Source organism: Sturnira hondurensis, unplaced genomic scaffold (assembly GCF_014824575.4).
Source record: "Sturnira hondurensis isolate 20B ecotype Veracruz unplaced genomic scaffold, ASM1482457v3 Scaffold0006496, whole genome shotgun sequence".
Classification (NCBI taxonomy): domain Eukaryota; kingdom Metazoa; phylum Chordata; class Mammalia; order Chiroptera; family Phyllostomidae; genus Sturnira; species Sturnira hondurensis.
Window position 1 is genome coordinate 19151744 of NW_028079127.1, and position 12603 is coordinate 19164346.

Consider the following 12603-nt stretch of genomic DNA (forward strand, 5'->3'; position numbering starts at 1 on the left):
GGATCCCAGCCACAAGCAGGGACAGAAACGGGCCCAGAGCCCTTCCCAGCCCTGGCGGGGGAAGCCAGCACCCACTCCTCTGCTCTCCGATCGCTCTTGGAGGGCCCGGAGGGGTGGCTCTCAGAGGAGGCCATCTGCGTGGCCATTTTGCTGAGGCGGAGAGGGAAGGCCGCCTCCATTGGAGCCCGCCTGGCTTAGCCCATTGCCGACACCCTTCCCTTCCACCTGAGGCAGAGAAACACGTCTCTCGGAGAGTTAGAGCCGCTGTCAGTTCCGGCTGGGGCTCTGGGGAGACTTTTATTTATTTGGAAGCTGCACAGACCTCTAATGCTCTTCTGGAGACAGAATTTCTCTTTCACTCGTCCTCGTTTTCTCTTGCCACAGTGGGATGAAGGCCCCAGGGGCAGGGACGAACACAGCAGCTGGGACTGTGTGCCGCACACACCACTGCATTCGGGGCATGGAGTGGCGGCAAGGGACCCCCCAGCAGCTGTTCAGGTCAGGGTCCTCCCAAGCAGGGGTGCCGGCGGCCGGGAGCGGCTCAGAGGACAGAACCCCCACACGAGCCTGGAGCCCCAGTCTCTTTCCACATCACAACCCTGAGACCAGCCTGCCCCTCCCTGCCCTCTATTTCCTCCCCTGCGAAAAAGCAGGTGGGACTGGACCTCCAAGAAAAATTCTAGACTGTCCAGAACAACTCCTGGTGGGAAGGGGAGTACCGAGATAGGGCTTCCCGTGGGAACAGGCCCTCTGTCCCCCATGGCTGGGCCTCAGTCCCATCTCCACTCTGCGTCAGCCAGGAGGACTGGAGCTTTGTAAGGGCAGCCCAGCAGAGAAAGCACCCCTGGGCTTCCCAGTGCTCACACAGCCCTGGACCCTTCTCCAAGGATGAGGCCACCCAGGGTTCTAGGGCCCTGGCTGCAGGGACAAATAGGCTGTCCTGACCTCCTGATTCATCATCACCCCTGAGCCGGGCCGGGCCCCACGCTGCTTGTGAGGGACACCACAGGGTCTCCCTGCCTCTCCCAGAAGTATGCCCAGAGGCTGAGTTCCCTCTCTGCCCCCAGTGAAGAGGTCAAGAGAGGAAGAAGCTGGGGCTGGGGCTGGGGCAGGCAGTTTCCTTCCTGTTCCTTGGACAAACCCAGCTCAGTCCTGCCTCAGGCCTTTGCCAGGCAGGACTTTGCCCTCTGCCAGGCTGCTCTCTCCCCAGTTCCAGCCATTCACCCAGCCAATCCCTTCCTGTCCTTCTTTGTCTGTTTCAAGACCCCTTCCTTCAGCAAGGGACCCCCTGACCACCCAAGCCTCACAGCGCCGAGCGACCACGTGCCCTGTGCCACCCACATGACGCCATTCCCCGTGGTTTGCGTTGTTCACTGTGGTCCCTGTGCACCATATTCCCCACTAGGCAAAGAGGCCCTAGGGGCTGAGCATCCAGCCTCCTACACCTGCCAGAACCTACCCATTTGGCCGGTGCCCTATCTCGGCCAGACAGTCAAAGTTCAGTGGCCCTGCTGATGACGAAGGTCTAATTAGGGAGTGTCCCCTGCAGTCCAAGGAGGTCTGGGTCCCCCAGGAGCCTGGTACTGGGTTCTTGGCTTGTCTGATATTGGAGGCTGGGATGGGGACACCAGGACCCGGGGTCTGGGGCACAGGTGGCAAACACAAGGCCCACGGGCCAAATCCAGCCCTCCACCTGGTTTTATCTGACCGGACACCTTGTTTCTAGCCAGCGGCAGCGCCGAGCTCTCGATCCACCGTTAAGAAGTAGTTACCTGTATAAAGTCCTAACATTACATTCAGCCCTTTGAAGGCAACCTCGAGGCTAATGTGGCCTCTGGTGAGAATGAGTTTGGCACCCCTGGTCTGGAGGGCTCTGACTAGCCTCCTTCAAGGTCATGGGGAGGCAGCCTGGGGTAACAACCCAGGTCTCCAGACTCAACGCTCCAACATCACGATCTGCACTGACCCCCTGGCAGCCTCGGGTAAGTCTACCCCCTCCCTGGGCCTCAGTTCCCCCTTCCATCTGACAAGGGGGATCCCACGGGTTCCGACAGTCCGCAGCACGGGACGCGGCCCTAGCTTAGGTGTGCAGGTGGCGGTGCTTACACTGCCTGGAGGGTTGAGCTCCAGCCCCCTCCATTTGTTCCAATAAATGGCACTCAACTGACTGCCAGTCAATACTTGCGAGCAGGGTCCCTGAAGGATTCTTGTTCATTCGGAGGCGGGGTCCCTGTTCAACTGCACCTGGTGGCCATGCTTCCTCAGTGCCATGCTCAGCCAGGGAACTTGCATCCCTGGTGTCCCCAAGGAGCTAGTGGCAAGCGGAAGTAGCCGCTGACAGGTGCAAGCACTGGCTGTCAGCCCATTCACGGAGTGAGTCCTGCTGGGGGCCCTTTGGGGACCACTGAATCCAGCTGGAGGGAAGCAGAGAATGGGCATGTCAGAGGGGGCCAGATGAGGTGGGGACAGACTCCTGTTTTAGAAGGAAAACTCTTCCAAGTCAGGGCCAGCTCTACTGACCCAAGTGGAGGCAGAGCTGGGTCAGCGGGACTCAGGAGGGCAGCCTGGCTCAGGTCTGTACAGCCCTGGGGAGACTCCCTTTCTTCCCTCCCTAATGTGCCCACCCCATCTTGTTCACCTTGTGAAGCCAACCTGGAATCCCTACTCCTTTTCCAGGAAGCCTTCCCTGCCTGCCTGCATGTATGAGCTGACCTTCCTGAGGACTCCTGGGTCTGTGCGGTTTCCCTCCACTGAGCCCTCCCTGAGTGCCAAGTACTGCCTTCGAGGTGTTATGTGCTTTGGGTCTTCAGACCACTCCGGCCTGGTGAGTGCCATGTATCCCATTATATGGATGGAGAAATGGAGGCTCAGAGGGGCAAAGTGGCTTGCCCAGACAACCTGTGATATCGGATGCTGAAGCCTTTGCTGCTCAAGTGCACGCCAGGCCACTCCTCCTAGGCACACCCCCAGGCTCCTGGAGATGCCACTCAAAAGTCCTAATGTCAATGCTTCTTGTGTCCTCCCAGTGGCTAGGCTGTGTGGGGCCCTGAGGGGATGACGGGGATAAGGAGACCCAGGTCCCAGCTTGACAAGTTTTCCTGAACCCAAGGCAGAGGTTGCCGCCTGTGGGTAGGTGAGGGGAGGAGGCAGGAGAGGGGGCGGGAACGCTGAAGCCTGTGTACTCGAAGGGGGTCCGGGAAATCTTCTGGAATAAGTGGCATTTATGGTTCTGTAAATATCCTGGGTTTGAGTGGTACAGATGAGGGAGGGTCTTCCAGGTGGGAGGAACCCTAAGAAAATGGAGTGGCTTGTGCAGCAGCTATGCGAGGGAAGCTGCAGGTGGGCAGGCTAGAGTGGGGATCTTGCTGCCCCAAGTGTCCTGGACTGATGCTCCTGGTGGGCTTCCTGCTTCTGCGTGTGCTATGACCAAGCCTTGGACTTGCTTGACACATAGTAGGTTTTCCACAAAGACCTCTCGGTTTCTCTGGTCCCCCTCCTCAACCCACATGCAGAACCAGCACGGGCCAGGCCCCCTGCCATGGACAGACCCCTCTCTGTGGGCTGCGGCTTTGCCTGCTCCTGCTGCCCTGCCCCTTCCAGTACCCACACCTCTGGCCAGGTGGGTAACAGGCTTCTGCTGCCTAACTCATCAATATGCCTGCCCTGGAACTCCCCAGGCCCTTGCCTTACCCCCTATCCCTGCTATGATCTCAACCTGTGGCTGGAGCCAGCCACCAGGAGACTGAAGCTGCTGGGAGCCTTGGAGGTTGCAGTGTGTAAACTCTTACTACCCGTTCACTCTTAATTGCCTCCCGTCCTTATTTGTCTTCCTTTAACGGCCTGTCAACCAAAATCTCCCGCCTTTCCCTCAGTGCCAGCGGCTCAATTAGGTGCACATCTGCGGAGGCTGGGAGTGAAATGCCCAGCTACTAGTGCCTACTCGCCCCCAGCCTGCATACAGGGGCCTGGCGGCCTGGGCACTCTTTGGGGCAGTGCTGCCATCCTGGTGTCAAAGAACAGGGAAGCTGCCTGACGTTTCCTGCCCTGCCACTGCAGAGTTTGCCTTGGAAAGGTGCGTGCCTAACCCCAAATAGCACCAGGAGGTGTGACACCCTTGGCGCTGGCTCCCTGGGGCTGTGAGCCTGGGCACTTGTCCCGCACACAGATGGGGGCGGATGTCACAAGGCAGCCCTGCCCTGGCCACTGGGGAGACAGAGATGCTAGAGAGAGGCTGCAGCTGGAGGAGCTGGGAAGGGGTTGCTTAGCCCAGGCTTGTTGGCTCTTCTGTGCAGACACCCTGCCCCCCCAGTTCTGTCCAGCCTGCGGGGACTGCCCTGCCCAGAGGTGAGGGCCGGAGCATCAGGCACAACCAGGCATCTGGCTCAGTGAGGCCCTGCTTGTCCATCAGAGCGCTGTTCTGGCCTGGCCTCCCAGAGCCCAGCAGGTACCTCCTGCTCACGGGGCCCCAGGACTGTCAGGGATGGGGGCCCAGGGCAACGCCTTCCTTTGATAATGTTTAGGGAGGCCTCATAGTTTGGGGCCTGTTGACAAACCTCTGTCTGGCCCCTGAAGACTCACTCAGGTCAGGTGAGGAGGAAGATCCAAAGCTGTTCCCTCGCCGAGCCCTGGCTGGTGGGAACAGCCTGGTCAGGAAAGGGAGCAAGTGAAGGTGGTCCTGAGACCTGGTTCCAGCCCTTGACCTCTGCCCTCCCCAGTCCAGGGGCCACCACTCTTCCCAAATGCAAGTCCTGTTCAGGCTGCTTGTGAGTGGCTGACAGGTGACTCACTTGGATACTGTGAAGTGGGACCTGGGTGCTCATTGTCCCTCACTCTTCGGGTTAAGCACAGAGTCTGTGGGAGGTCACTGCTGGGATTTGGGACTTGGGACTTGTCCTGGGACTGACCTGGGACTTGTCCCATGCCACGCTGGCAGGAGGGTTCTCCACCCTGTCTGCACCAGGGGCAGAGCAGGGCCCCAGGGCACCTTTGGGCAACCTAAGGGATGCTCTCTTTTCCCTGACCTTGAGCGCTTTGGTTTACCACACAGTTCACTCCCATTCTCGCTTCATCCTGGAAGTGGGGATGGGCACCCAAACAAGCAGTCACAAGGGAGGAAACTGAGGCTCTGAGAGTCTCACAAGCTGAAGAGTAAGGAAGAATCGATACCAGTCCTCCAGCCTCCTCCATGCAGCAGGGAAGAACCAGGGGCCTCCAGGGCAGAAATGATTGTTTTTGTGCAGGGGTGAGCTTCCCGGCTAGCACTGGAGGAGCCTAAACAGAGGCTGAGCAGCCTTGGGGGCTGGGGCTTACCCGGCCTGCACACAGTGCCTGCTTAGCCCAGGGAATTGAAATGAGTGTCTGCAGAGGGTTGCATCCTGCCATTCCCAGCCCCTCACAGCTGCACAACGGGACCGGGCTCTCACTCAGGGAGCAAGGGGACTCTGTCAGGGGCTGAGGACCCAGTTTCCCCTAGAAGCCTTGTGAAGACAGCTGCAGCCACCGAGGCTGGACTCAGCGCCGCTACCCTCTTTTCTGGTCTCTGCTGAAGCCAGCCATTTCTCCATTAAACCTGTGACTCCAGGCCTTAAGGTTGTTGAAGGTCGAGTCCCCAGAAGGGTCTCGAATGGGCCTGCTGGGTCGCGGGGCCGGAAACTCTTCCCGCGGGGGCGGCGGAGAGGCGAGCGGAATCTGAGGCATGCAGGCAGGGGCACACACCGGGCGCTGGGGCCGCGGCTGGGGCGCAAGACGCGCGCGCCTGGGCTTCGCTCGGCCGCGCGGGCCAGCAGGGCAGGCTCCAGGCTGTGCGAGGACGAGAGACGCTCAGGCACCGGCGGGCGCGTGGCCGCGGCGGGGGCGCGCGGGGGCGGGACGGCCGAGGAGGGAGGGGTGGGAGCCGGGAGGGCGGCGCCGGCGGGTTGGCGGCGGCCGCTATTTGAGCGCCAGTCCCGGGCCGAGCGCTCAGAGCGCTAAGAGCCAGCGCGTCGTAGAGATCCCGGAGCGCAACCGGCAGCCCGCAGCCCGCAGAGGCGCTGCCGCCGGTGCAGCCCCGAGGCCCCGCGCGAGAAGGCGGAGGAAGAGAGGCCGGACTGTCGCCCGCCGCCCGCGCCCCCAGCCCGCCGCCGCCTCCCTCTCCCCGCGGCGCCGCGTCTTGAATGGAAACATGGCGGTGCCGGCTCGGACCTGCGGCTCCTCCCGGCCCGGCCCGGCGCGGACCGCGCTACCCTGGCCCCGCCGCGGCCCCCGGCCCGGCCCTGGCGCGTCCCGGCCCCCGCGGCCGCTGTTGCTGCTCTTGCAGCCGCTGCTGCTGCTGCCGCTGCTCGCCGCCCCCGGCGCCTCAGCCTACAGCTTCCCCCAGCAGCACACGTAAGTGGCCTCTGCCGGCGGCCGGACCCCGACCGAGCCCTGCGCTCCACCCCCCACCGGCCTGTGCCCGTGCGTCCCTGAGCCCCGCACCGGGGCAGGAGCGCTGGGTCCCGCTGCCCACTGCGCCTGGGGGTGGCGGTCCCAAGCCCAGAGGGCAGGCAGCGGCGGTCCTGGCTCTTCTGACTGCGTCGCTAAACTTCCCCGCGGTGTCCTGTCCCCCTCCACCCCCACCCCAATCCAGCCGGACGGAGCAGAGCAAGATCTCCAAGACTCAGGAAGAGGCAGGGAGGGGATGCGCTTGCCAGCCGATTCCCTGGCTGCCCTGGTGAAAGGGGAACCTGGGCTTGGGAGAGAGGGCGGCTCGCGACCCCTGCCCTGTGGAGGTGGAGCCGCGCCTCTGCCCCACGCTTTCTCCCGGGTGGGAACCTGGCGCTTTCGAGCCAGCAATGGAAAGGGGGCACTCCCCCACAACTGTCTCCGTTGGCCTTTTCCTTTGAGGAGGAGGGCCAGAGGCAGAGGACACGAGCACCTGATTGTGGCCAGTGCCACCGAGGAGCTCAGTGTCCCCTGCTCTTGGCCGCCCCACTGCATCTGGGGGAAGGGTACCCTGGTAAGTCCAATTGAGAGGTGAAGGCGCGGGGATGGGGGCAGAAGGTAAATGGCAGGGAGGCCCCCTGCTGCCCCTGCTGCCCCTGCTGCCCCCGCTGCTGCTGCTGCCGCGGCCAGCAGAGAAATAGCATCTGGCGGGCCTGCCAGCTTCTGCCTGCTTTCGTGGTCCCTCTGAGCTTCCCTCTCTCCGTCCCCAAGAGCTGGCAAACTCAGGCTTCCTCAGGGTGAGCTCGGCCAGATGTGTCTGGGGATGGGAGTGGGCATTCGGTGCGCAGGGCCTCTGGGACAGCAGCTGTTTCTGTGGGCACCGTGCCCCAGCCGGTGCCAGTGCCCAGACGGCCCTTGTCCTTGTTGGCTGTGGGTCATGGCGACCACCCTGCTGCCGGTTATCTGCCCCTCAGCTCCCTGGGGAAGCCACCTGTCCCTGGTCTCCTGCATCAGTGGCCAGGCTGAGGATTTGGGAAATGACTAGCTCAGCCACAGGGGAAAGGTCTGGCCTCCTGGAAGGGGAGAGGCTGGCTGTGCGTCGTTAGGCCAGTCCCACCCAAGGATAAGGGCTCCTGGTTCTGCCTCAAAACCTGTTAGATGAGGGACAAACTCGGGAAAGGCACTGCTCCGAGTCTCCCTTCGTCTTGTCATCTCTCTCCTTGCACAGCCTGGCTGTGCTCAGGCGGGTGATCAGCTGGCAAATTACAGGTGCCGCACGGACGTGTCCTCTGTCAGCCGTCTGGGTTTGTGTGTGTGGCGGGGGTGCGCGTAGAGAAAAAAAATCATATGGAAGTTTAGGGCTTGTAGGTGCCTTTTTGTATTTCATTTGCTGTGATGAAAATGGACTTAAGCCACAGTGTTTAAAAAAAGCAAAAGAATTATTTTTCGTTGTTCTTTTTTCCTCAAAGCCAAGCCGCGTTTTTTTCCCCCCCTGGTGGTCTCATAGACCCTCCAGGGAAGGTTCATACGTCTCTTTTCACCTCTTCCTGCCTCGCTCCCACTTCTTCCAGCCTGCAGCGGCTCAGGTGGCTGCCTCACCTGCACCAGTCTCCCTGGGAAGGACAGTGTGAGACCCTGACCAGAGTGGACACCTGTCTCTCTGTCCCCAGTGAGAAGGTGGTGAGGCAGGCGGGATGGCAGTGGGTGTGACGTCCAGCTGGACGCTCTTTTCCCGGAGATGGAGTTGGAGCTAATTTGAGGGTTCGGGACACATCTTGGAAGCCATAATTAGAGAGTGGGAGGGGGGCTGGAGCTGCAAAGCTCCGAGGGTCCAGGGGGCGGTGACTAATCATGTGACGACACACAAGGTTTACTGTGACAGCCAGCGCCCTTCAGCTGCCCTGGTCCTGCAGATGTGATGCCCATTGGTGCTTGGAGGGAGGGAAGGGAGGGGGTTTAGGGGGGCCTCCCTGTCCTCCCACCCACACTCATGCTGGCTAGCTGGAGTTGGGGCTTTTGTTGGGCTGACCTGAAGGCTGAGGCTGATGGGGGCGGGGAGGCGGCCTCCCTGAACTCTCCAGGATCAGCGAACCCGGGCTAGAATGAGATTTGACACGGGTGACCGCTGAGGTGGGAGGGGGACCCTCATCCTCATGGCACTGGGGTGAGAAGCCCGCAGGAGTGAGGGCCCCAGACGGGAAAGTCACGTCCTCATTAGTGTCTGGCGGCACGTGGGGCCCAGCTTTTCGAGCCGCTAGGCTTTAAGCAAGTGCGAGCTCAGGGTCTGGTGGCCGTTGTTTCTGTCATCGCCCTGACAGCGCTGCTCTGTGCCCACCAGGCGAAGCGGACCAAGGCTGCCGCCAATAGCCAGAGCGGAGGAGCCAGAGCTGGAGGGAGGGCAGGTTTTGAGGGGGCTCTGTGACCCGCCCTGGACGTGGACCAGTGTTTGAAAGAAGGAGGTGGCTGCAAGTGTGCAAGTGCGTGTGCGCGCACGTACCTGCACTCGTGTGGCCGGGGGGTGGGGGGAGGTGGTGGATTAGGTGGAGTCAGAGCACACACCCGGTCCACCTGCTTCCTCCTGTTGCCAGCTCTGCTCACCCCAGCATGGTGGCAGGTGGCGTGAGAGGCGTGAAAGGCCACTGCTGGCGGAGGGGCGGCCCTCCCTGCTCTGTCTCTCCTGTGCGTTCTCCTCCCCCGGTCCGGTCCAACTCCTTCTCCTCCCTGCTCCCTCCTGCCGGGCTCTCGTCTTTTCTCCACTGCCCCTGGACTTTTTTCCCCCTCCTTTTCATCTCTCTGGGCTCACCCTGCCCTGCCCACCTCCTTTGTCACCTCTGTTGGACCTCTGTCTCCTGTTCTCCTGCACCCCTGCATCTCTCTGGCACCTGCTCCTTGGGGTCCTGGCTGAGCTGCCCGCTGGCCGCTCCAGCGACCGTGCAGGCCGGCACTTCCCTCCCTCTGGGTGTGCATGGGAAGTGGGGGTGGGGGGCAGGGGAACCTGAGCGGCCTGGACGCCCAAGCAGATTCATGACGGCTGGGGTATGTGCTCCTTTTCCGGAGTGCCTCGACCGGGCATGCGTCAGTCTAGCTACGGTTAATGGTGGGTGACGTGTGTCTGTCTGGGCCTCTGAGCCGCGCCTGTGATTCTCCCCATTAGAGGGAGGCAACATCACACATTGGGGTTCCTGTCTCCCCAACAACCTGCCGCAGCTTTTGCAGGAGGAGGAGGGGGTGAGGCTGGGTGGCCTGCTGCCACCGCTGACGTGCAGAGCTGCCAGGTGCTCGCGTCCCGGTGGGGGTTCTGAGTTTGGGCTGCTGTCCCCCCTGTGCCTCACCTTTATGGGTCGCCTCCTGCTGGCCAGATGTGTCAGGCTGACGCCTGAGAAGGGAGGGGGCCCATCTTAAGATGAGTCCCCTCCTGGTCTGTGGGTGAGTCTCACTCTGGATTCTGTCACACTGGTGCCAGCAAGGAGGGACTGAGTCACCAGCGGAGGGAGCGTTTCTGTGCTCCGAGCCTCCCCCTCCCCTCTGCCCGTGCACAGGGGCTCTGCCAGCCCTTGGCAGCCCGGATGTGGGTGGGTGCCCCTGGGCATGCCGGTGTCCAGTGTAGGCCCTGTGGGCTCACCCTTTGCTCTTCAGAGCCGACCCTCTCCACTGGGGTGACCGTGCCTCAGTTTCCCCAACTGAGAGATGAGAACCTGCTGCAGACCCTAGTGGTGAGAATTAATGGGAGAGGTGTGGCATCTGGGGGCCAGGCGGGTGCTGGGCGTGAGCACCATGGCAACGACGGTGACATTAGCGTCAGGCCCTGATGGCGCAGCCCAGTGGGCCCCCTCACCGGTCCTTTGCGTGCCTTGGGGTCCTGCCACTAGCGCAGGCCATACCCACCCACGTGGGACATCAGCTCCTTGAGGACATGCCAGCCATGTCCCTCACTCTCTGAAGCCCAGTCTGACTGTGGTGGGAAGGCCGCTAGGCCCATGGCGGCCTCCCCTCACTGAGCCCAGACCAGGCCTCTTTCCCACCTCCCCACCAGACCTCGGGACCGTGGTCACACTCAGCCCCAAGTGGGGAGACTGAGACTCAGGAAGCGGGGGGACCTGCCCAAAACCCCACAACTACTGGACTGCCTTATCTCTCAGCTGCCCTGCCAGGGGGGCTATGCCCAGGAAGTTGGTAATGGGAGCTCAAACCTTAGTTTTCGGAAGCAAATGAAGAGGCCTAAGGTGTGTGAGGCACACCAGGCCTCCCAGCTGAGACCCTGCCCGCTCTGTTCCTGTCCTCTGAGGGGCCTTCCTCCGCCCACGGCTGCCCTGCTGCCCTGGTCCTCACAGCCGCTGGGCCCACCTCCGTCCCCTTCTGTGTACACTATTGACCATGGAGCCCCAGCCCAGGTTTCCCTCCTCCGAAGCCTCGAGTCGTGGGCCAGGCCTTCCTGGCGTGGAGGGGCAGCAGCAGGGACCCCGTCTCGAGCTGTCAGGGTACCATCGCCCCTCTAGGCAGATTCTGGAGAAAAAGGTCATAGGGTAGCAGTGGGAGCTGTTTGTGGAAACCAGAGGCTGGCTCCTGGAGTCCCTTGCATTTTTGTCAGGCAAAGGGGACTTCAGAGGACTCAGTCCTTCTAGACTCTGGGGCAGCTGGCCTTGTGGGGGTCGAAGCAGGGAGGCATTTGTCATGGGCCCTGTCCGGCATGGTCATATTGTCTTTGGGGGGAGAGGTGGCCTCTTTCTCCTTTCCTTTCCAGCACCACACCCCCACGTCCCTGCTGCTGCCCTCCCAGGCCTCCAGATTTGAGATCTGCTTCTAGAACTGGGGACCTGTGTCTTCAGGGGGCAGGCTCAGGTGCCCCGGGGCTCGGGGCGTTCTGAAGGCAAGTGGGCCGGGGCTTCCGCTGCTGGTTGGGCACCTCCAGCCAACTGAGCATCTCTTCACGTCAGCCTGAGTTTTCTTCTTCCTGGTGCCTACTCTCTAAACAAGAAGCTACAGAATCAATACTCCTATTCCCAGACAGGGAGTAGGTGTGGTTTTGCCTTTTTCCCTTTTTCTTCTTCTCTCATCCTGCGTAACTCGGAGATGGTCTCAAGCTGCCTGTGACTAAGAGAGGGGCCCTGGAGGTACAGGTGCAGACCGAGATGCCCCAGTGGGGACTTACAGGATCCCCGCAGGGATCTCTGGGAGCTTCCTAACGAAGTCAAGGTCAAGGATGCTGTTGTGCAGGCTCACGAAGTCTGAGCCTCAACACTCTGCCCTGCCCTTCCCCCACAGGGCTATTGGTTTAGTCTCCCGGGCCCTGGTCCTGTTCATGGACCACCTGGGCCCCCTCCTTCAGGGGTTGGTCTGGACCACTCGGCCACTGGCCACTGCTGGTGCTGGTGACTGAGCCTGTGGGGATAGGGCCTCCCAGAGAAGGAGACGTGGTCTAGTTGGGATTGGGTGTGGGGGATCAGGGAATCTTTCATGGGGGACCTGAGGGTTCCCACCAGGGGTTGGCCTGGTCCTGGGGAGCTCTGTCAAAGTCATTCTCAGCCCAGTCCTCTCATCTGGCTAGCTAGCATGGTGGTGACCTTGGACAAGGCCCCTCCTTCCCCAGGCCTCAGCTCCTCTCTTCCAGGGCCCTAGCTGTGGGGTGAGACCTACCCCTCCTGCCCAGAGGGGCCTCGTGTCCACCAGTGTGAGGGGCCTGCACCTTCCGTACTGGCCTCTGGCCGCTCTTTGGGTGTGTGGAAGCTGCCACCTAGGCTGACCCACTTTGAGCTCCGAGCAGCCTAATTATGTAGCAGAGAGGGAGGGGCCCAGGGCGTCTTTCCTGCTGATGGTTAATCATCTCCCCCCACCTTGGAAGTGAGTCCTTGAATGAAGAAGAAAAGGGCAAGGGGGAGGGGGAGAGGTCCCCCTCTGCCTCTCTTCCCTGCCCTGCGGACACCCTGGGTGCCTCGCTCCCACCTTGATGCCTTCCTTTCCCACTGCTAAATCTTTCCGCAGGAAGCTGGGCTGCTGTGTGACCTTGAGGACTTCCTCAGCCCCTCGGGGTCTTGGGCCTCTTCTCTGAAACAAGCCCCTAGATGGTCCTGCCTTGTAGGATCGAGCTGTGACAGGTCATGAGCTGTGACAGGTCACGAGCTGTGACAGGTCACGAGTGGTGGGCCTGATCCCAGAGTGCGGTGTTGAGCAAGTCGGGCGCCGACTGGGTGGAGGAGGGCTCTCCGT

At 61.7% G+C, this 12603-nt stretch overlaps 1 protein-coding gene across 2 annotated transcripts in view; it reads left to right on the plus strand.

Moving 5' to 3' along the window:
- Positions 1–5972: 5972 nt before the first annotated feature.
- The window catches only part of CACNA2D2 (calcium voltage-gated channel auxiliary subunit alpha2delta 2), a 121341-nt gene continuing 114710 nt past the window's right edge, over positions 5973–12603 (plus strand). For both annotated transcript variants that reach the window (XM_037049629.1, XM_037049630.1), the window contains exon 1: positions 5973–6363. In XM_037049629.1, coding sequence (XP_036905524.1) covers positions 6161–6363 — 203 coding nt within the window. In that variant the 5' untranslated portion in view covers positions 5973–6160. The remainder of the gene's footprint in view (positions 6364–12603) is intronic.